This window comes from Cygnus olor, chromosome 7 (assembly GCF_009769625.2).
Source record: "Cygnus olor isolate bCygOlo1 chromosome 7, bCygOlo1.pri.v2, whole genome shotgun sequence".
Lineage (NCBI taxonomy): Eukaryota > Metazoa > Chordata > Aves > Anseriformes > Anatidae > Cygnus > Cygnus olor.
This window is the reverse complement of record NC_049175.1, coordinates 28175139-28199195: the sequence shown is the minus strand read 5'-3', so window position 1 is coordinate 28199195 and position 24057 is coordinate 28175139. Positions and strand designations below refer to the sequence as shown.

Genomic DNA, 24057 nt, shown 5'->3' with positions numbered 1-24057 from the left:
CCTGAAAGAAATGAGCCAAAGTGTCTGAGTGGAAGAAAGGCAGTATTGTGCTGTGCTTGAGAGGGAGGAAGCTAATGTTAGAGACTGTTCTTTCTTCAATTTGAATTAATGATTTTTTTTTTAAGAGTTGAGTCTGTAGTTTAGAATACAGAAAAATAACTGAAATAGTGTTTGACTTTTTATATTAGTTTGAGAAGTCTCATCCTTGGGTGGTTTTGAATAGTCAGAGATTCTTAAATTAGAAATATAAGGGCAACAAAATATGGGTTAATGAATAATTCTGAAATAAAATGCCTTTAGCTCAGAATGTTATTAAAATCCTCAATTCTCAGACTATAATGAAGTTCTGAGGTCCCCTGGGGTTCCACAGCAACAGGTGTCTCCATAAGCTTCCTAAGGCCAAGAATTATCAGCGGCCTTTTTCTGAGGTGTGAATATGTCAGTTTTGGTAATTTGGAGCAAGATTCTGAACAAAATAATACATCTTGACTGGATCTACTCTGTGTGTTTTTTCTTATGTCCTTGCTACATGATTAGAAAACAAGTTTTTCTAATTGTTTCGCGTTATGCCTGAGCTTTAAAATGAATACAGAAGCCTTTATACCTTGACAGGTCCCTCTAATAGATGCATGCTGTTAGAATTTGTTCATAGCTACAAAAACTCCTGACAGAAAGAAGCGTATCTGCTTCGCTTTGCTTTTTTGAAAAATCAATAAAGCTATCTCAAACTCAGGTGGGAATGGGAAAATGGAAAAGCAATTAAAGCAGCATCACCAGTCTACTTTCCTGACAACATGGTTAGCAAAATTCTTTGTCCTTAGAGACAGTCTGAATATTTGTGGAAGTGTTATGTGACAGTATTGATTGCTTGTGCGTATGCACTCATCCCAATTACAGCAGTTGTGGCTAATTCTGTTTGACATTTTGCAGTATGCAAGTTTCTTCTCATCTTTTATAACTGTTTACAACATGTGTAAATACACTGAAATGTGGTAGGGAGGTTTAACGGCCAACATCGGCAGCTCAGGTGGCCGCAAGGAAGTGAGACCTTGGCAGCGTTTCCATCTGGGGCGAGGACTAGGACAACCAACGGAGCATCAGCAATACATTGCACTGCCAGTCCTAAGAACAGACTTTTTGTGAAGAGGGATGAAAAAAAGGATGGGCTTTGTATGCTTCATAGTTTCCTGTGCTTCTTTCTGTATCCCTGTATTTCTTTCCATGTTGCCCTACTGCTGTGTCCTCAATGGCACTACAGGCAGTTGCTTTCTGTGTCACTTGCTAGAGGCAGAGGACAGAGAAACTGTTAATTAGGCCCCAGACTTTCTACCTGGTCCTAGCAACATGCTTCCTTCTTTCTTGGATTAACAGCTTCTCACAGTTTTCTCTTCTGCTTTCATGAAGATCTTTCAGCAGTAAAGTGTAAGCTTCAAATATTTCCATGTGTGCAAGGTAATGAAAGATCATTGCATAATACTGAATAATAGTGAATAAGCTCAGGAGTGGTCAGGACTTAAGATACAGAAATATACAGAAAATACAGAAGTTTTTAAGTAGCTCTTTGAAGAACTTTACTTATTTTTGCTTCTTAGTATTTATTTTTGTTTCTTTTTTCTTTTTTTTTTGCCAGTAGTTTATTTTGAGGCTGACACTCAAACTTGCTTCATATTTTTGTAGGTACAGAGGATGGCTTGCAAGACGGCTTTGCTATGTTCTTTTTGTGCAAGAGAGGGATGTTCATAAGGGTATGTTTGCGAAGAATCTGACAGAAAATGTGCTGAATAACAGCAGGTAAGATAATGCAAAATATTTTTTTTTTGTATGACTGGTACATTATATTATAATCTACGAATTTGGAAACTGACGGCTTTGAAAACTATGCTCTTTAAAATACATTAGAAGATACAGTATCTTTAGCACAGACATTCAGGACTGTGGCTTGCAATTTCAGTTTGAATACTAAGAGGGGAGATTTGTAATTCTTAATCTCCAAATGAATAATGCGTAGTGGGTGGACAGCAGACTCAGTACACAGAAAAATAAATTGCTGTGCGGAAACTCTTCAAACTTTTGTTTATCTAATTCAAGTTAAGTCGTTATTAATTAAGCCATACTATTGTCATCAAAAATTTTCAGTGTTTCAAAAATAATGGGAAAGTGGCATTTCAGATTACCCTAGTTTATGATGCAACAATAGTGTGAGGCAAAATTGGAAAAAGATTATAGAGTGTCTGTACCCATTCTTTGTTTTGTGGAGCTTGTTTTCTATTTCATCTACTGCATTTTAAAAGGCATGTTGATCCCCTGATCAGCTAGTAAGGTATCTGTTTTCCATGGACACAGAGAAACACAGCCACATACCCATTCCTCCAGTCTAGTCTAGTCAGAGTACTCTTGTGAATTTTTAATGTTCAAGTCGCATCTGAAGATGATGATGTTGCTTTTGTAAAACAATGCAGACTACCTCGTGCCACAGTTACGGTGTGTTAATCCACTTAATCTCTCTTATATATGTTTTAAATGGGGAAAAACAACCCATACAAAATTTAGTTACACTTTGTAAAACTGAGATTTCAAGTGGGGAGATCCTGTAGAAATGCGAAACAGCAACTGCATAGATCTGTCTAATGAGGTAAGTGAAATTGTTATGGTAGTAAAAACAAAGTATGAACAAAGAGGAGATTTCAGCTGCGCTTTTTGCAGTTTTAACTTTATTAATCATTTCTGAAATTCAGTGATCACTTAGTGTCAGTACCTATCAAGTGTGTACATACTGTTTTATACACCAAATCTGAGTGCATCCATCCATCATCCACCTCTTTAATTCAGAGCTTAGCAGTACTGAATTAAATTGAATTCATTTGGAATGCACAAAATGTTGCCGTGGCTTTTTATCTTCTTTTATGCCTGCAAATTACTCTGGTAGTAGTATATAGATCATTCCTAGCAGTTATTGTCTGTCTTGAACTCTTCTGTTGCAGAACTGTCTCATAAGTTTTACTTTTTAATGTTAGAGTGCAGAAGGCCATTGTAGATGAAGCTTCTGAACCAAGCGTTCCAGGTAGTTTTGCTCAGACGGATCCTAAAGCTATCAACAAAGTGAAGAAAAAAGCTAGGAAAATTCTCCAGGAAATGGTAGCAAATGTGTCACCGGCTTTAATCAGGTAAGGAAAATGGCTCATCATCATTGTCAATGGATAGAAGAACAGCCAAGCTGTCTCTGTTATACCAGCAAAGCTTGTAACATGTTATTTATAATTAATGAATAATTATTCATAAAAAGTCCTTTTCCATAAAAAGTCCTTTTCACCTAGTGAAGTGGTTGTTATTCTTCATTTTCAGGTACAGCAGAAACCCTACCTCTTTTTCAAGGGATAAATCTTATGATGTGATTAAATGCAAACATGTTTTTTTCTCCCAAAACTAGGCTTGTTGCTAATGCTTAGACCAATATTGGTATCCTTTGTTGTTTGAGGCTGATACAGACAAGAGCAGCTAGCTGCAGGATCTTAGACTGTGAAAGATCTTTTTTCCAGTAACACATTGAATATCATAGCCTGTAGTTATAAATGTCTTAGAGTCTTATCTTAGATAAAATATACGATTTCACTACTAAAGATCAGTTTGCTTCTGTCATGTTCAAAGTCCTTTCACTCACTTTCGTGATGCAAACCGTATCTTTTTTTGTAACTATATTAAGTTTTCCTACAAGACCAGATTCGCCGTGTCACCTAACATGTTTATCCACGTGCTTAGTTACTGCAATCGATCATAGGACCTCTGTTAGCTTGCCACATACATACAGTAGTCTTTGTGGTGTGAACAGCCTGCACTGCAGTTGACACAACTTCTGTGTCATAATTACAAGAGGCTTTAGTTGATAGGCAAAGACTTGTTAAGCAATCTGATTTCATAGTAAGTTTTTCTGAATATGAAGTAATGAGATTTTATGGCTTTGTCTTTAGTTGTGTGGAAGCAATATAAAAGTGAAGGCAGCAATGAACGAAGTTCTTTGAATTATGTTTGTTCTTTTTTCAGGTTGACTGGCTGGGTGTTACTGAAGTTGTTTAATAGCTTTTTCTGGAATATTCAGATCCACAGAGGTCAAATAGAAATGGTCAAAGCAGCAACAGAGGTAAGGGTGGGGTGGGAAAGAATCTAGTAAGGCATATTTCTGATGGAATTTCTCTTAATGTTTACAGTGCTTTCTCTTTTCAGAAGGGTTCTCCTAAGTCTATGTCATAGCAGATTCTAGATAGATCTGTCTCAGAGCTCGGAAATAATGTTTTTAATTAAATATTATGTTCTTTGAGTTGTGTAACCTAAAATACTATGTCAGCAGTGTCTTCATCTTTGCTTCAGGATCAGATTTTAACTGTAAGGTTGAATGGTTATCTCACGTAAACCTGCATCCAGCATTATTTCTTTTTCTGTGCTGAGGCAGCCAGTAATAAATTATTAGGTATGTTTAGGATTTTCAGAATTGCTCTTACCTTAATTTGGAATAAAAAACTTTAAGAATTTGTCTTCCTTGTTAGCAATCTATTGCCAGTCCTTCAATATTTACTGAAATTGATTAAAATAACTCCTAAATTCAGCCATCTCGTTTACACTCAAATGACTCGATTATTTTTGCAGAGTTTACTTTATAAAGATGCATTAGATAAATTAAAGAAAAAAAAGATTCTTGTTATTTTCTGTTACTTTTTGATTACGGTGTTGGGAAGCCCGCTATTCATAGATTCTTGTTGATGTCTTATAGAAAGAAATAGCAACACTTTGGTGACTCTGATTTGGTTACATCCCTTGAAACTTTTTGATTGTTTTCTCAGTACTGTGAGTCTGAAGAATATCAATCATTCTGTCTGGTAATGCATACAACTGAAAACTACAGACCTTGGAAAATTAAAAAGTAGAGTTCATTGAAATGTTCTCGTCACAGCTGAATGAAAACCAGAAGTAAACGAAATGAATGTTGGCATCATCAGTTCTGATAGTATGCTAGCAATCTTGATGACAGATTTTAGAAAAGGAGTAATGTTCCACGGTTCTTATCAATTGTCTTTTTTTTTCTTCTTCTTCTCTCCTCTCCATAGATGAATTTGCCCCTTATTTTCTTGCCTGTTCATAAATCTCACATTGACTACCTGCTCCTTACATTCATACTTTTCTGCCATAACATCAAAGCACCCTATATTGCTGCAGGGAACAATCTCAACATCCCCATCTTCAGGTAATGATAATAAACTATGTGGAATCTCATTATTTGAAAAATAATGAAGTGGGGGAATGATCAGTTGACCAGTTGTGCACTATATCATACGTCCACTTGTAAGGGCATCAGTGTGACTGGGCAATTCTGTAGAATTTTTTGGTTCCTATTGCATGCTTGGAGAGAGACCATAACAAAATCCTTTTGAGAAATTAAGTGGGATAAGGAATAATATTAATTTCTTCTAGGAGTCTCAAAGTGGGTAGGTGAGTAAAGAAAGATTAGTACATGAAAACCATATGTGAATAGGCAGCTATTCTTTATGAAGTTACATGAGATGACTATTGGGCAGTAACAGTACTGAGTGAATAGTACTTTGTGGGAAAGTACTCCAGTTTGATCTCTGTTTAAATCGTATTTCTGGTGGCTGAAGAACATCTGAAGATCTTCTAGGTATTTTTTTGCCAGTGACAAAGAACTTAGGAATACCTGATCTCTGAAGAGCCACTGGACATTGTGGGAAATAGCAGGAAAAGAAGGAGACTGTCTTGACTTAGAGGGTGTCCTGTTGTGTGCTGGGAATTTTATACTGGCTGTGTAGTAGTTTGGTACAATCTGAAACCAGTGAGTATATTTCTTTTTTATTGTGTAGCACATTGATCCGCAAGCTAGGAGGATTTTTCATTCGTCGAAAGTTAGATCAGAGTCCGGATGGTCGTAAGGACTTCCTCTACAGAGCTTTGCTCTATGTGGTATGTACTTCTTGTCTTTGTGTCCATAGGTAGCATTTCAGTTGGGTGGCAAGTAGAGTAATTTCCATCAGCCTGGGGATGGTTTTTACTGCTTTGAATTTGTCTTGGGGTTCATGCTAGAAAAGCAGGATACATTTTTGTGTCATGTCTTGAATGTGTGAAATAAGAGAGAATTGAATGCCTGGTACCTTTGAGGATGAGAAGATTCTCACGTTGCATAATCCTTGTTAAAGTAAGTGGAATTAGTCTCTCTGAATTAATATTAAACTTTAATCTTGTTTCTCTGATGTCTTTTGTACTGGGGCCTATCTACACTGATTTTACTAACTTAATAGAAGTCTCTGTTTATGATACGTTGATGTAGTTCTTTGTGCGACTCAGTAAAATAGCTCTATTTGCATCTCAGAAGATGGGATGTACTGAGGAACCAGAAGAGACATATGCAAATCAGCTAGATCAACTGTTGCTAGAGATGTTCTTGAACAAATGGCAGTATACTGCTTGTATATTCACGCAAATTAAACTGCAGTTTGGTCTGGGTTTGTGCCAAGCAGTAATTATTGCCTTTTTTTTTTTGTTCTTACAAGTATTCATGCCAACTCATGGTCTTCCATTGTTGTAAAAGGAAATGTTTGCTGCTAAGGAGCAATATGTTTCAAATGTGAATTTGCCAGTATATGAGTATATGAAGATATTTATTTTTTTCTTCTTTTTCTATCTTTTTGTATTCAGCACATAGAGGAATTGTTGAGACAGCAGCAGTTTTTAGAAATATTCTTGGAAGGCACAAGGTCTCGAAGTGGAAAGACATCCAGTGCTAGAGCGGGTCTTTTATCTGTGGTGGTGGATGCTCTCTTCTCAAATGCTACTCCTGATGTCCTAATTATACCTGTGGGAATCTCCTATGATCGCATAATTGAAGGTCACTATAACAGTGAACAGCTGGTAAGAGCAACTTAACAGCTTGTTTTGCCTTGGGGATTTTCTGTTTATGTGCAGGAGGACGTGTTACACAGTTAAATGATGTGCTAGTAGTTCTCTGTCACATGCACTTGGTGTTAGTGAAGAAGAATGTAGAGCCATGAATCACAGAACCTCTCTGACAGGGAGTGCCGAGGTATAGGTAACATAATTCTAAATGCAAATCCATGACATAAAAAATGATACATTCAAATGGTAATACGCATGGAAAACAGTAGTTCTCTAGACTTACTTGAAGTTATAAGGTGTGTCAGAAGATTTGGCCTTCTTGTCTGTTGGATGCATTTTTAATTTTAAACATAATTTTTTAATTGCAAATTGGAAGAAACCAACAACAAAAAATACCCAAAAACAAAACAAAAAGAAATAGCACCCAAACCCAACTACTACTCATATTTTCCAGGGCAAGCCTAAGAAGAATGAAAGCCTTTGGAGTATAGCTAGAGGAGTCTTCAGAATGCTACGGAAGAATTATGGGTGTGTCAGAGTAGATTTTGCACAGCCGTTTTCCTTAAAAGTAAGTTTGGTATTTTGAAGATTTGTTTTGAAGTTTGATTTTGCTGTTTCAGTAATGGGACATTTATTTTTATTTTCTCACTGGGGGTAGTCACTATTAGCATAATCTGCAGAATTCTATTCCAGTAGGACACGAGTACGTAACTTCCCTGTTTCACTGAAGGCATGAATCTTCAAACACAATTGTGTTAAGTTGAAATAGTTTCAAAGTTGACATAAAGGATCATGTTAGTTTTGAATTAGCGTAAATACTCTCACTGTTGTTTTTTTGTTTGTTTGTTTTAACAGCTTTTGAAGTGATCTGTGTATCGTGTAGTAATTCTTTAAGTTGTATAGACATTTGGAGTTGAAGGAAACTGGATACAGTTCTCCAGTTTAAGTAATTAAATGGTTTACACTATTGTTGAGGAACAGTATTTGTCTCATTGGATCTTTAAAGTTGTTAAGCAAGTTAGTAGTTATAAAGGCACCATGGATATATCACCAGATCTACATATTCCATAGTTCATTATTAATTTTCACCTGTTGCCTAACATCACAAAATACTGTTCTGTGGTTTCTTGGGGAAGGGGCTGGCTCACTACTAGCTGCTTTTACTTTCTTTTCCTTATCTCTTTGCAGAATTTGCTAGTATTATACTTAATTTATCTGCATTTCACTAATCTGTCTTCTGCTACAGTATACCTTTTTTTTTTTTAGTGTGACTTTAATAAGATTAACTGCTGTAACAACAACCTACTAGAACATTATTCAAATTAATTAGGCATTCTTCTTTCTGCCCTACTTCTCTCAGAAAAGCAGTAGGTTGGAGAGCTTTGGAGGGTTCAATTACCACAGCATGAAATTATTGTGACTGTCTGCACTGCATTATAATTAGTGTAGTAGGGAAAGATATTAATTCACTTCCAAAGAAGAAGGCTTGGGTCACTTCCAGGCTATTCTTGGTAGTAAGCTAATGATTGCTCTTGGATCAGTATAGGGAAAAGAATGTTATCTGCCCTCTTAATCTAGTGAAATACTGATCACTCTATACCTTCTTAGCATCCTCTGCCAGGTCTCATTTGTATGTGCATTCTTTCTTGTACTCCAGAAATAGAATAAGCGTGACATAAATTGTTTAAATATGCCTTAACCAAGATTTGCAAAAACGTAACTATATCAATTTAAGTTGATGTAGTTATATCACTGCAAATTTTTCTAAGGTGAGTTTTTTGGGGTTAATTTTGAGCTTTTGAAGTTCTGTGAATACAGAATTAGAAACAGAAGAGGGAGAGCTGGCTGTGAAAGCCTTTTAAACAGCTTTCCTGGGAGAGAACTTTTTCTGACCAGCAGGCTAAGTGGCTCTGTAGTTTCCCACGTTAGTCTTCATAGGAACTGAAAGAACACAGTGTCCTGAAAACAGAGTAATGTAAATGCTAACCTGTAAGGAGAGTCTTCTGAGAAATTTGGGATTCAAGAATTCCAAGTATGTGGTTTGATGCCTGCTTTCTGGGTGCTTCAGTTTTGTGATGTCTTACAGCTAAAGCTTCTATAGTAGTGTTTACCTATGGAGATGCTCCCTGTCCTGGTGTTTGAGGAAAGCAGCAACAAGCAATAATTATAATCTCTTTGTGGGTTCTGAATGAGTACTAGACTTCGCTCTCATTCATGCTAATGAAGGCAGTTCTCATTAATTTAATCATGGAGAAGCTAGTCTCAAAGGACTTCTTCCCAGCAAGATGCTGACAGGGATTATGTATTGTTTTTTTGTGGCAGTGTTTTTCACCAAGTATGGATTCCTTGTGGTGGAAAGTTTTCCTTTTCATAAAATAGAATTAAAAGAGAATAAAGTGTTGCAAACTTGTCACTTCTGTAACCTTATTAGTACTCTTTTAATGTAAGCTATTTTTAATCACTGTTGCATTTTTGAATAATTGCCTTTTTCATATAAATAGTGTTATCAGTTGAATGCAGAAGTAATGTGGGAAAAGTACAAAAAAAACCAACAAAAATCAATCCTTTTCTTAATAGGAATACGTCAACAGCCAAAGTCAAAAACCTGTGCCTGCTCCTCTTTCTCTGGAACAAGCTTTGTTACCAGCTATACTTCCATCAAGGTAGAGGTTTTTTTTTTGTTGTTGTTGGGGAGAGGGATGACAGGTTGATTTTTTTTTTTTTTTTTTTCAATTTTCCTTTGGCTTTTAGTATTCTGCATTACATTTCAAGATATGCTTGAACTCCCCAGTGATTATGCGATTATAACTGCAATTTATTCCAAGAGTTGCATTCTTTCTGGGGATTTTTTTTCAAATAAGCTTGAGGAGGCTTTTTAAAAAAAAAATTAATTATAGTGACCTCTGTTGGTTTAATTTTAAATTTTACAGAATAATTTAGTCAGCGAAGAAAAATAACACTCTTAATGAAAAAGAAAGAATATGTTTTTAAAACCCACAAACATCTCAGGTGGATTTTGGTAGAATTCCAAACCAAATAGTGAGAACTTGTGAGTGAGTACCCCTTGTTCAAGGATATGACTCATTCAGAAATGAAAAACTTCACCATAGGGCTAGACTTGCATTTGTTACAAAGACTTAGATTTTAGTTGAAGTTTTGCTCGACTTTTACAAACCTGTGTGGTCCTAGTAAAGACGAAGTCTAGATATTTATCTTTGGAAAGTTTGAGGTCCATACAAAAGACCATTTCTAGCTTGTGGAGTGGCTGAGCTGAAAACTGCCTTCTAGGCAGATTTGCTTAATCTACTTCTGTCCGTATTCATTGAAAAGAGCTGTGGGGTGCAAGTGATGTAATAGCAAAGTCATGAATAGCCATAGGACAAGGCAAATGTTCTGTTTGCCCTTTTTCTTTTGGTGTTCTTACCTTGGATTGTTCTTTAGTGTGAAGAAAGTGTCTGGAAAAGTTGTTAGACATTCAACTTCTTGTGGATCTTGTTATGCATAACATTTTGTGCCCTTACCAGAATTCATAGTGTATTTTTGCACTGTAGTTCAGTTAGTGTATCTAAAAAATAAAAAATCAATGTAAATCTAAATGTCATAATACAATTTTTTATTCTGTATTTAGACCTAATGATACTGTGGATGAAGGTAGAGAGGCTTCATTGCCTAACACCAGGGATATAACCAGTGAGCCCTACAGAAGAGAGCTGATAGCTAACTTGGCTGAGCACATTTTATTCAGTAAGTGTTCCAGTATCACTGTCAGCTACTTATTTTGTCTTGCTTGTTGCATGAACTAACTTGCTGTTTGGTAGTGTCATACTTCCAAATTCTCTCCATTCCAGGGGATCATTTCTTGACTTCACATGCTTTCTTGACAGTTCTCCCTCCTTTGCCATCCTCCGTCCCTCTGGAACATTTAATAGACTGTCTTTCTGTTTGTACAGACCTTCTGTTTATATTGGTAACTTGTGTATTTTTTTTTTACTAGTATACTGAACTTGATGTAATTTGAAGTGTTTGCGTTGATATCAGTGTATCAATATGACATCATGACTTCTCATTGCACCATGTAAGAAGTTACTGCAGTGTCTTGTAGGCATTATTTATGTTACTATTCTCATGAATTCATCTAGCTACACGGACCACTGGCTTACAGGCTATGTGGTGTGCATTTCAGTTAGCAGATCTGTGATTTCAGATTTAAGAGATGCATACGAAACGGCACTTCTAGCTTAGTAAATTTCTGAGTTTTACTCAGGCTTCTGAGTTCAAGTTACTGTAGTTTGATTACTTTAATATTTTCCATACCTGCAGGTCTCCAGAATTGTCCATGGTCTTTACAGTACTTCTGTAGGGTGAATATGATGATCATCATGTATTGCTAGAAGGAGCTGAAGCGCTAAGGGCTGAGATACAGTAGTGTCAGGGCATGCTTGAAATTCTATAGTTCATACCGTTTTATTGTTACTATATAGACATAATACACTTTGTATTTCATTCAGAATGTACAGTTCTCTGCCCGTATCACTACTTTTTTTTTTTAAGTAGTGGCTACTGTTTCATTTGTAATGATGTTCTAAACTTTTCTGATAGTTGAAGTGTTTCAGTTTAACTTTGTCTTGTTTACTTCTAGCTGCTAACAAGTCCTGTGCGGTGATGTCCACCCACATTGTTGCCTGTTTGCTGCTGTACAGACATAGACAGGTAAGGCTTTTGTGCATAAGTGGACAAACAGTGCTTTAAACTTGTTAATTAGAAGCATAGTATGCATTCTACTATTGTGTGATACTGACGAGAGAAGAGAGGTGCATTTGAGGTGGATTTCGTGTACTCTTGTATTTTGGTTAGCAGTGAATGCTTGGAGATAATCCATTATTGATGAGATAATAATATACATTCATATAAAAATAGATTTTTAAATTCAAAATTTAGTTACGCCTTTTAGAAAGAGTAAATGTTTTTTGTCCGTTGTGTTAAAATCACACTCTAGATGTCTGATGTTGAAACACATTTACCACTGAATATGCTAGCGCCTCTTCAGTTAATTTTCAAATGAGTTTTGCTGTTCCTTGGTACTAGAATATTGTGCCAAGTTGGCAAAATTATTTTAATGTTTAAATGAACCTTTGTGCATGGGGCTTGGATTTTTTTTTCTCTTACAAGTGTGTTTGGCATTTTGTCTGTAATTCCTTTTCCCTCCAATTTGAAGCTTTTATTGCACATAAATTGAAAACACATTGAAAAGTATTGGTCAGGTGTGTAATCTTCCCTGTCAAAGGCAGTATCACTATTCCCATCAGTTCACTCTTTCCAATTTCCTAAAATAATGGGATGAAAGAAGCATTTTATTATGTGATCTGAAGCTATCTTGCCAAAAAACAAGGAAAGCAAGCTCTTCCACGTATCTCCAACCACTTGTGAGTTCTGTTAATTACACTGTGGCCAGATAACCAATCATTCATTTTATAGTAGAGGTAATGGAAATATGAGATCTCTAACATATTTTCTTACAGAATGACTTAGGTTTCTATGGGTTGTGAAATAAACTAAGATTCAACCAAAAATCTTGCATTCTTAAATAGATGCGTGGCTTTAATTGTATGTAATTCAAAACCCACGGTCTATTTCAGTGAAAAACAAGGCTTTTTAATATGACTGTTGGGCTTTGGATTATTGAAAATCAAAGTCTCTTATGTATTTGCTATGTACATGTAATGTACAGATAAACTTTTGTGCAGAAGATTATTTTACTTTTTGATTCTGTTTTTATTTCTAGGGAACTGATCTTTCCAGGTTGGTAGAAGATTTCTTCTCCATGAAGGAAGAGGTCTTAGCCCGTGACTTTGACTTGGGTTTTTCAGGGAACTCAGATGATGTTGTCATGCATGCCATCCATTTGTTGGGGAACTGTGTAAATATCACAAACACTAGTCGAAACAATGAGTTCTTCATCACTCCCAGCACAACGATACCTGCTGTCTTTGAACTCAACTTCTACAGCAATGGAGTTCTTCATGTATTCATTAAAGAGGCAATTATTGGTACGTGCTGGGGTTTACCATGGAAAGACATTCCTGTGACCCATGAAGTCAAAAAGTGTCTGCACTCAACCCCAAACCCAGTTTTCTATGTAATTTACTACTAGTATATATTTCTCACCTTCCTGTTTAAGCCCTTGTTTACCCTAACAAAGTTGATGGTGAAGTAAGTTGGGTTTTGTTTTTTTGGAGTGTTTCCCCTCAACTTTTCCACCAGCCTTTATCTTTCTTGGAAGTATTAATGTATTGCTCACTGCCATAGGCAAGGTACTGTAGGATTTTTGAGCCAATATGGCAGAACCTGTGCTTTGTTTAGCAATATTTTAATGAGAATTTGTTTCAACCTGAGATACATTGAAAACAAAAGAACACTGGTGATTCCATCTTTATTTTTCAGCTGCATGCTTGATGTTTGACTGTTTATAGACCTAGAAATAGACAAAACAGATGTTTAAGTTTCCTTTGCTGTAAATCTCTTTGGAAAAACTGGTTATGTGTATTTCTGCTCTAGCCTGCAGTCTTCGTGCAGTTCAGAGTAAGAGGTACAGAAATGGTACCAATGGTGCTTCCCCCAGTTTGATTAGTCAAGAACACCTTGTCCGAAAAGCTGCCAGCTTGTGTTACTTGCTCTCTAATGAATTTACTATATCTTTGGTAAGTGATTGTATTAATTGTTCACTTTTCTTTCTTTCTTTTTGTCTTTGTTACTTAAAAGAGAGTTAATGAGAGTTAATTCTTTCTTTAAGTGTCTTGATTTTGATATGCTCACTGCAAGTGCAGTCCGATGATAAAGGGCAGCAGGAAGTTGAACATCATTTGAAAAAAAAATAGTGTTGTTACCATTTGTTTCAAGGAAATGTCTGAACACTTGAATGAGTATAGTTGCATCAGAACAATTCAACCAAAGGCTGTCTGGTTTCGGATAAGGTGTGAAACTTGCCACATTGTTGTTGCTATATAGTTTTCTCGGCAAGGTATGACAAAATCAGTCAGTCAGGTTTAGGGGATCCATACTGAGTGTACGCCAGCTGCTTGTGCAAGCGCTAAGTGTGTGATACTGGGGTGAGCCTGAAGCTTTTCTACTCTGCTGCCATCAGGCTTTTCCTGAGAAAGAAAGGTTGATCTCTCTGTCAGCTTCCCACAACTGAAGGTTGGACTTCTTCATCTTTTGTCTTGCTTATGTCATTAGACCATTACAACTATTATCTGCACTCCCCAAAAGCTGTTTAAATATTTTGATTTAAACAAATACAATATTTGAGGGTACCAAACTCATATGAGTTTGCATGCATGATTGAAATTACAGTGGAAACGAAGACTCTAGATTCAAAATATAATCCTAATTTAAATAGTTGTGCAAGAGTTGCACAGTTCCATACCTAATAGTTAGTGTAAATTTTAAATATGGCCTGACTGGTTTTTGTTTTGTTGCAAAACATTGAAGAGAACTCATGTTATCTCAGTATTGAAAGATAATCTGTATACCTACAATTTTCAGTGCTAGATTTTTTTTTTTTAATATGTACAAGTTACTTAGAATTCTAAAGATTCTTGAATTCTTTCTTAAATTTATAGACTAGATGTTTTTTTTCCCGACTCTCACCTTTTTAAGTGAAACATAAACCAAATTTAGTATTTTTATCCGGGCAGTATTGTAGTTCATATGGTAAAGTTCTTCAGTAATCTCATCTTTCTGCCTTCAGAGTTAATAACTGATTTTTTTTTAACCTAAAAAATATTTCCTCCATGGTTATGATCAGTGCAAAAGAGGTGTCTTTTTTTTTTTTTTTTTGAATTTAGTTTCAAGACGTACAAGGCAATTTCTTAAAATTCCAAAGAAATCACTGCTGTAAGTCTGAATGATTTTACTTCTATGATGATTTTTTTTTCCAGAAAAAATCATCAGAAAGAAAAAATTGTCTGTCTGCCAGGATAGACGAGAGTGGTACATTCAGATTATGGTGATAAAAGATTAATAACTTGTTTAAAAGGAATAATAATGCTGTATCTAAAAAATTCAAACAGAGCAGGGAACTGGTGTGTGTCTGTAATGGGTATAACGGATGAAATTTTTTATTTTATGTTATTTAGTGCATTTTATTTTGTTTTGCAGCCTTGTCAGGTGATATATCAAGTCTGCCATGAATCAGTGGAACGGCTAATACAATATGGTATTCTTCTGGTTGCCGAGGTAAGATGACAGAGATAGTAAATGTGCTGTTTCTTGCACGTGACTTCTGCCGTGGGTAGTTTATGCTTGCTAGTTGTTAGTCTTGTTCTAAATATGTTATTACAGAAGGCTTGTAACAAATGAACAAGTCTAGGCCTGATGCTGCTTGATTCTTACGTTTATAAGCATCAGACATTTGGGGATGGTCAAAGTGAGCCTACAAATGACTGTGTAATGTCACTGTCCCATTCCATTACACCTACTAAAGATGACACATTTTATACTGCCTTGTGAAATTGGAATTTATTTTATTTTTGGAGCCCTTCAGAATTGTAGTATAGCTACACAGATGTGTAATTTCTACTTGTAAAATAACAGATCTTTTGGCACTCTTGGACTCCTCTGCATTGATCTAGGAATTCCTGTAAACCTTCTCTGCTCACACGGTGTGAAGTTTTGGAGTTGCTGTGTGGTACAATCTGTCACCAGAGGCATGTGTTGTTCAGGAATGCGGGGATGAGGCAGCGGCTGACTCAGCATACTCTTGCTTCCCAGACATTTTTTGTGCACAGTAACCAAACCATGGAGCCCAGGGGAAAGTGACAAAAAGTAAAATAGCATGTAGAAGAGATATTTGGCTGCTTTTTTTCGCAGCTCTTTACTTTCAAAAGTGGTTAGAGCTACTTCTGGTGTGCTTGCTCATGGCTGTTACTCCTCTCTAGTCTTACCGCACACCTTTTGATACATTTTTAATACATGTAATTGTAGGTAATATTTACTCAATACTCCTGGATATTAAACCTTCTCCTCCTTTGGAGTTAAAACTGCACGCTTTTTATCTTAATTACTGACATGTTATCATGCATTAAAATGTAATCATTATTAAATAAATCCAAAACTGAATGCTACTCATTGGATTAGGAAGATTCTTGTATGTTCCATGCCTGGGGACAGATGAGCAAGATAGGTGTGGACAGTAGCAGATAGACACCTCTGTCTACTCAAGCATGCAACCTGTGCTGGTGGTTCTTCTGTAAATTTTGGTTGCTGAGGCTGGTATTCGGCTGTTTAAAGCTGAGATGTACATAACTGTTAGGCAGTGTGTAAATACTCAGTTGTGTTATCTGACATACCAGACCAATGCAACATTTGAATGCTTAAAAAATAGATACTCCATCAGTAAACTTCTTAAACTTAGTGAAACTCTATGCCTGCTTATTCTTTTAAAACATTAAGAATTTACATAATCAGTGCAAACACTAGCTTGGAAATGTTTGTGGGTTTTTAAAACCTGTTCTCTAAAAGGGGTAGCTACTTTCTGCACCTTCTGATGTTTTTGCTTTCCTGCTGAATTTAACACATTGGGAAGTTCCCTAATAAATTGATTGATACATGCTTTTTAAAAATTTCTTAATTCTTTTCCTGTGACTCTACTGTCTGCTTCTACAAATAAGAAACAATCCCAACACATAGTAATCTCTGTAGTATTTTTTAAAACTTATTTTCTGGCCATTGCTTCATTCTGAATATAACGTCTGATCATACCGTGAGATGAGAAGGATGTTATACTTCATTTACTACACAAGCCTTTCTCTTTGTCATGAATATTATGACAGCAATCATAATGACATGTCTGTTATCCACTTGTTTTTAATCTTGCATGATTTATATTTCTAAGTGGAATATGGGGGACTTTCCAGAGTGACTTAGTGTTGGTGACCTTTGAGAATCTCTCTTCTGCTTCGAGCAAAACAAATAATCATGAATGATTGACACGAAGGTTTCCCTTATTCTTCTGGGTGTGTATTTGCTATCTCTGAAACTCATTTCTGAAGGTGCATTGTTGAAATTGACTGTTGCATCAGTTAGTTGGAGTATTTCTGTTGCACCTGAATTACTGTGCACCTGAACTCGTGACATACTTGCATTATTGCACAACAGGACTAAACCACTCTTTGAGTAGTTCGAGTATGTATGTACTTTTCGATTATGCTTATTGCCTTGGTAGATTACCTCATATTTTATTTGCAACAGCACTTCACAACTTTACAGAGCACTGTAATTTCAGTAAAACCTTTAATTAATAATTGTTTCCTAAATAGATGAAAAACAAACTATGGATATTGTGAGAAAAAAAGAGTTCAAGGTGAAAAAATCTACCAGTGGTATTCTTGCCATCGTGCACTCATTTCAGAAGCCTTGAAATGTGTATTTACCTAAGACGCCGCTTACTTGCGTCTTAGGTAACTATGAGTGTAAATCCATGCCCTGATATGAAGACAGATTACTGGTGGAGTATTTGTAGGCTAAACTTGGGTGGTGCCTGTCAGGGTGATTAGCAGAACAGAATTGCTGCGACACAACAGGTAGAGGGGACTAAGTGTCTTGGCATAATTGAGATTTAAACAATTTGGGTCCTTTGCAATTAAAACTGGCTCATTATATTCCAACCGATGTCTCACGTGGGGACAAATACATGAACAGCATCATTGGAGGCAGTAAGTTATCACTTAAAAATAGGAACTTCTGGCATTCTGCATTAACTGAGATTTCAGCTCCTGTAATACAATAAAACGCAGTTTACTAATATGTCCTTAAAGTAACAGTAGTACAATGGTTAACAACATCCACATCCAGATCGCGTCTCAGCTTTCTATCCTAATGCAATTGAAAACACTTTCTTGGTAATTGCTGTTGCCTGGCTGCTGATGGGAAGGTTCAGCAACATTACAGCAGAGATTTTCACTTTTATGTGACAGGCAGGCTACAGAAGGGCAGTCTTCTTCACCAAATTTCTTTTCTGTCTGCATATCTCAACCCTGTCTATAAGGGTCTCCCCTGTTTTCGTTAATACTGCTTAATGAAAGGACTGATTTAGTTGGATGAGATTATAAAATAAGCCTGTCGGTTGCTTAGATTTCATTCCATTTATTTATTTATGTTACCTATTTAACCACCTCGTCTTTCAAATTTAAGCAGGATGATCAGGAGGATGTTAGTCCCACTCTTACAGAGCAGCAGTGGGATAAAAAACTCCCTGAACCATTAACTTGGAGAAGTGATGAGGAAGATGAAGACAGTGATTTTGGAGAAGAGCAGAGAGATTGCTACCTGAAGGTAATGTGAGGCTAAGGTACTAAGGCTAGTAACCTTGAAGCCTGTTACCAGAGACAGACTACTTCTCTCATTCTGGAGGGCTAAGGATAAAACCTTTTTCTTTTTGCTGGTTCCAGTATTAGCCTGTTATATTTTGCTACAGTTGGTAAAAAACCTATTTTTCTTTCCCATAGAGAAAACAGCTGAAGAAATATCAAATAATCCTATAGGGAGGTGGAAAGGCAATGGTGGTGTCATGAAACAAAAAGGCCTAAGCATCTTAGTGTCTAAATGTTTTATTCTTCATAGATTGATCGTGTTGATTTTTAGACTTATACCAGTTTTCTCACAGAGCCGATAAAAACAAACTGGTAAACTACTTTTTTGATATGCTTTCATAATGTACTGTCTTGTGCCCCTGTACTCTTAATTGTAGTAGGAATTATTTGGGCTGATGTTTTGCCATGTACTGCAGTGCTGTTTTTTTTTTTGCCATTTCTGCTGGTGTCTGTCTTTTAAGCTCTTGTTGCTCTTTCTTAGGTGAGTCAGTCTCAAGAGCACCAGCAATACATCACTTTCCTGCAGAGGTTACTGGGACCTTTACTGGAGGCATATAGCTCTGCTGTCATCTTCGTGCACAATTTTAGTGGTCCTGTTTCAGAGTCTGAATACATTCAAAAGTTACACAGGCACTTAATAAGCAGGACAGAGAAGAATGTTGCTGTGTATGGTAAGTCAAACAGTTTCTCCCTGGAACTGTACTTGATTCTGTTTGTCCTGGCAACAAGATAGCCCAAGTTCAATTGCAGTTTGTTTATTTCTGTGTTTTCTTTCTTGCAGCTGAGAGCGCTACCTACAGTCATGTGAAAAATGCAGTGAAAGTCTTTAAGGAAATTGGGGTAAGTGTTCTGTGGTCAAAGCCAGAGACTGTTAAGTTTCATTTTAACAAGGAGCACAATTTTGAAAACTTGTGAAATCTGCGCAACGTCAGTTTAAAATCTCTGAATGTATCTGTGGAAATGTGTTATGGTTTTTGAACATTTTGCTTTCTTTAAAGCTCAGGGCTGAAGGAAAGGAACACAGGGTGCAGAACAGGCCACTTCCTGCACCTGTGAAAACTTGCCCAGATGCTATCTAGGGGACCAGGTGTTTTATTCCTAGCTAATAAAGTTCTTTGCTCTGCTCTGTGTCCTTGGTGCACATCAGTAACAATGTTGGAAGGCAGAGAGCATGCTCTATGCTTAGTGACAGCTATATCAAAGTTTGAAGGACTACTTAAATCTTTAAGTATTAGTTACTGAATTTTGTCTTAGTGCTGATTGATGTTCCAGGAGCATCATCTTACTGGACCTCCAGCGTCCATCGTGAGAATACAGATGTTCTTTATTTTTGAAGAAAAGGGTCAGTTTTGCACTATACCCCTCACGCTTCAAATTTTAGATTTTCTATCTTGAATTTTCAAATAAAAAAATTCTTTCATCAAAATGGCATGGCTTCCTGAATACCAGATGGGATTTAGCATTGTAATTTTAAAAGCACCAGCATTTAGGCAAAATATTGCCAGGGGAGGGTTTTGTAGTCTTTGTTCTTGAGTTCTGATGTATTAAATAAGCTAACAATAGTTATCCTGGAGTAAAGCCTATGGTAAAGGCATTCATCATTTTAATTCTAGTCTATTCTGCTGTTGAAAAAGTGGAACTAGATAACATCTGCTTAGAGCATAGCATCTGAATTCTTGTTTTCAAAGTGCATGCATATTCAATTCAGATGCATTTTGAGTGCCTGTTTGGTACCTCAATTTTGTTAGGAGTTGGCTGTTTATCATACATCGTGCTTATTTCATAGTTTCTTTTCTTAAAAACGGTGATTACTTGAATATGGTGATAATTACATATATCCATGCTGTGTTTCAGGTTTTCAGTCAAACAAAACAAAGGAGAGACACTATTTTGGAACTTAGCACTACGTTCCTACCTCAGCGCAACAGGCAAAAACTACTGGAATTCATCATGAGCTTCATGGTACTATAGAACACATACAGCACCTTTGTCCAGGGACATGAAGACAGGTTTTGAGACTCTGTCAAAGCCTGACAACATTTGCTAATCCTTCAGACTTTAAGGTGCCACTGTCTGGGTAAGGCCTTCTCTGACTTGAACTACTGGAAGACAAGTGCCTTATTATGTATGCATTTATTAGTTTCTTACAGTCCCAATCCTGTTATGATACTTGGATGACACTTCGGATACGAGTTAAATATGTTGCAAAAAATAAAATAAGCAATTAGGTTTAAAATGGAGAGTGAAGTTTTATCAGTGTTATGTTTTAAATAAATGTACTTTTGAAGACTGTAACAGATGCACAAATACAAATATTTGTGATCTATAGCTAACCCTGAGATCTTGAGTTTAGTGGCAACACAGCTTATGGCATAAACAACTAACTTCCATTCCGATCCAGTTTTATTGTTTTAAATAAATGGTTTCTAAAATTTTGCTTAGGCAGGTTATATACTTCATGGATAAAGCCATAGATTTGCATAACTGCTAACATAAATGCCAAAATTCTAATGAGAGTAACAGTTACAAACATCTGAGAAAAACGATCATGTAGCAGATGATTGTGAGAAGTGTTGTCAGCAGGCACAGCTTGCACTATTAGATCTGAATAGTGCAGTGGTAAATTGCACTAATCACTGCTGTCTTGAAGAATGTGAGAGTAGCTTTTTTGTTTTTATTGTGGCATCTGTCCTTCAGTTAGTTGAAAGTCAGGAGACAGTTGCCGAAGTGTGAATATCTTGTAAAATCTTAGTTTACTATTTGAGAAGAGCTATTAAGATTTTTTTTTTTTAATTAATAGGGTGTCAGATTTTTTTTTTAAGTGGAGTAAAAGCTTGATTTGGTGAAATAATTTTTAATTTTGACCCTAAAATTTCAGCAATAACTTTTGCAATTATTAGGAAAACAGTGGTTCATATTGTATTCTGTTGCTGAACAGATTTAAATTAGCACAAAGGAGTAGCCTCTAGAAACATAGAATGTCATAAACAATGTCCTTCGGGCTCTAATTTAACTGGCTTGTAAGAAAAAAAAAACAAAAAACAAAAAACAACAAATGATGAATAATTCTGTCCAATGAAACAGGACTCTAGTCTTGCAGTGTCATTGTTTTGCACAGAGGACTTGCACTGTAGATTTCATCTTATGTGAGAGGAGGTTAGATTGCAAGCTGTGGTCCTGTGTTTTTAGTACAGCTGATCTAGTTGAAGCAATAACTTGGTGGTACATGAAGCTGGTTTGCTTGTGAAATGTCTTTTCCTCATTTAGATTGCCTTTGCTATGAGGGAAATCAACATTTCCATTACTGCAGTGTTTCACTTGATTCTCACATCATGGCCTTGTGAGCAGAAAATCCCCCCAAATTCATCACGTGAATCTCTGTTGCTTAGCATAAATATGGACAAACATACTTGAATCCCAGCATTTGCACTGTTATGCCAGCACAAAACTGATGCACATAATTTGAGTTTGTGGCCAAGGAGCTTGCATTCGTACTGCACATTCGTCAACAAGAATATTTCTGTAATTTTTTTTATTAAATGCTATTAATATTTGAAACCTGTGGTTTATAGTTTGTTAGCATTATACAATTAGCACTGTGAGATGCATGTGTTTTGTCACTAAACCAGGTGCTCTACAACACTTAAAAGAATTTCTGAACCAAAGCTACATTAATATGGATACAAACTGACCAGAGAACTGCATCTGTTTTTGTACACTTCTGCTGTTTTGGCAGGGTAGTGACTAGCACATGATTTGTTTTGTGGAGTCCTCTATCTCTTTAGGAAAGTTTCATCTCATTCTAGCTAACGTGCACTGTTGGTTAACCCAGTGAACGCTCATACAACAGTTGTTGCTGATGGCTTCCATTTAATGTCAAAAAAGACTAGGTGCTTCTGAATAACAAGTCTCAGTTTACTACATTTCAGTAAATCTGAAGTGTACTAACAGTGAAGACTGTATATAAAAAGATTTTTATAAATGAAGCAATATGAAGCAAACAAAACTTGAGTCATTTTATTAAGATTGTTCTGCCAACAATCTGTATTATTTACCGTAAAACCCAGGAGTACTAAGGTCACTGGAGTGTTCTGGCTAGGTGTCGCATCTAAAGATAACTTATGGATTACCTTTTAAAAAATAAAAAAATCTGATTAATGTAAGTCAATGAGAGGGTAGGGTACTATGCATGTGAATACACATTAATGAATCCTTTTAGTATGCAGAGGGAGGGTACGCCTCTAAGACTGTGTTTTGTAAGAAAAAACTGCATGTGAGAAGTCATGTACTATGAATCATCTGCCAGTGGAAGCCTTTGCTTTCTGCAGCAAGTGTGTATGTATGCAAGCATGTATATTATGACACACAACTATGCTTTTTTCCTGAAAATAAAGCACAGAATAAAAATAATCAGACTGTAACAGTCAAAAACTATACCCAACACTTTTGCACTGTATTTATACCTTCAGTGTCTTCTGATTTTATTAATCTCTCATGTTTCCTTTGCTGATACAACACCAGGTTGAGTTAACCTTGGTAAAGTTAACTAGTAAAGAAGAAATTATGGACTCTGAATTACCACAAATGTATTTTAAGACTCTCCTCTTATAAAGGCTTACACAAGTCCCATCATTCTTACAAACATATTACTCAGGTGTGCAAGTCTTTTGGGCCAGGGTCTTTCATAAGAAGTGAAATGTAATGCTTTCATATGCATCCTATAGATCTTGTATTTTAGAGTGATAGAAAAATTCCATTTGCCATGCTGCCACAACTACCCAGTCCCCCGGGGATCATAATTTTGTTAACGTTTACTCTAATCACAGTGATGTATGAGGCATACCTGCCTTCTCTTTGACAGCATAGGGCTTTACTCACATATCTTCGATTAGGAAGTGAATACGCACACTTATATTTAACGGAACTGACCGCCTGCTCCACGAAGTATTGGAATCACAAATTTAAAAGAAGGTTGAGCTGGAGGTGTTGTAAGATACTGTTGCTATTTTGTTTCTGTGCTTAGGAGACTGGTACTGCTTCCTTGTGAATGTTACCGCAGTTTACTTGTTACGTGTAATGGGTGTCTATTGTAGAAGCACAGAGGTGTACTGGATTCATTTTAATAAATTAAACTGTTTGCTAATATGACATCTAGTAAGTTCTTCTAGTGTGTTTTTTTTAATAACCTGCTAAAATAATTCATTTGATAACTTTGTCCCTTTCCATGTAGTTCCTGAAATTAAACCATGAAAAGCTTTCCTTACAGATGTGGGTGCACATGAAAGTTGGAGACCGAGAGGAATTTCTACTGGTGTATTGGCTAGAGCAGAACCATTTAAAAAGCCAATTGAGATGACATCCTGACTCCTGAGTCAGTTCCATTTGGTCACAAAGCAGAGGTGCCATTTAGTTTCACTGTTCCCATCCTCTCAAGGATCTTGTATGTGGCTTCCATGTTTTTTAAAGGCTCTGAAAGTTCCTCTTACCTTACAGGGAGGGGTGGGCCATGCAGAAGTCTGATTCTACAGATTATCCCTTCGCATGGTGATTTCAAACCGACCAAGAGAACAATAAGCCCCTTTCAGCAATTCTGACAGCATCTGGCAAATGTGAATCAATTGGAGTGGGGCTCTAATATAATAAAACCTGCATAGATGATCATTACTTAAATCGAGAAGGAGGGATGCTGTTTCACCTTTCAAAAAAAAAAAAAAAGTCATAATCAACTGATTCTTTAAGAGGCCTCTAGCAATGTTCACCTGCAAGCAAAGTTCAATTAGTTGACAACTCTTGG

The 24057-nt window shown here is 36.4% G+C and overlaps 1 protein-coding gene across 6 annotated transcripts in view; it reads left to right on the top strand.

Annotated features, from left to right (window-relative positions):
* The window catches only part of GPAM (glycerol-3-phosphate acyltransferase, mitochondrial), a 48807-nt gene extending 25393 nt beyond the window's left edge, over positions 1-23414 (top strand). For 5 of the 6 annotated variants that reach the window (XM_040564120.1, XM_040564118.1, XM_040564119.1 and 2 more), the window contains exons 5-21: positions 1678-1791; positions 3015-3164; positions 4039-4135; positions 5097-5233; positions 5865-5964; positions 6697-6909; positions 7349-7462; positions 9472-9557; positions 10523-10638; positions 11534-11604; positions 12677-12941; positions 13450-13592; positions 15052-15129; positions 18085-18225; positions 18745-18934; positions 19045-19103; positions 20118-23414. In XM_040564120.1, coding sequence (XP_040420054.1) covers positions 1678-1791; positions 3015-3164; positions 4039-4135; positions 5097-5233; positions 5865-5964; positions 6697-6909; positions 7349-7462; positions 9472-9557; positions 10523-10638; positions 11534-11604; positions 12677-12941; positions 13450-13592; positions 15052-15129; positions 18085-18225; positions 18745-18934; positions 19045-19103; positions 20118-20234 — 2191 coding nt within the window. In that variant the 3' untranslated portion in view covers positions 20235-23414. The remainder of the gene's footprint in view (positions 1-1677; positions 1792-3014; positions 3165-4038; positions 4136-5096; positions 5234-5864; positions 5965-6696; positions 6910-7348; positions 7463-9471; positions 9558-10522; positions 10639-11533; positions 11605-12676; positions 12942-13449; positions 13593-15051; positions 15130-18084; positions 18226-18744; positions 18935-19044; positions 19104-20117) is intronic. The other variant, XM_040564123.1, reaches the window with a different exon arrangement.
* The last annotated feature ends 643 nt before the right edge of the window (positions 23415-24057 follow it).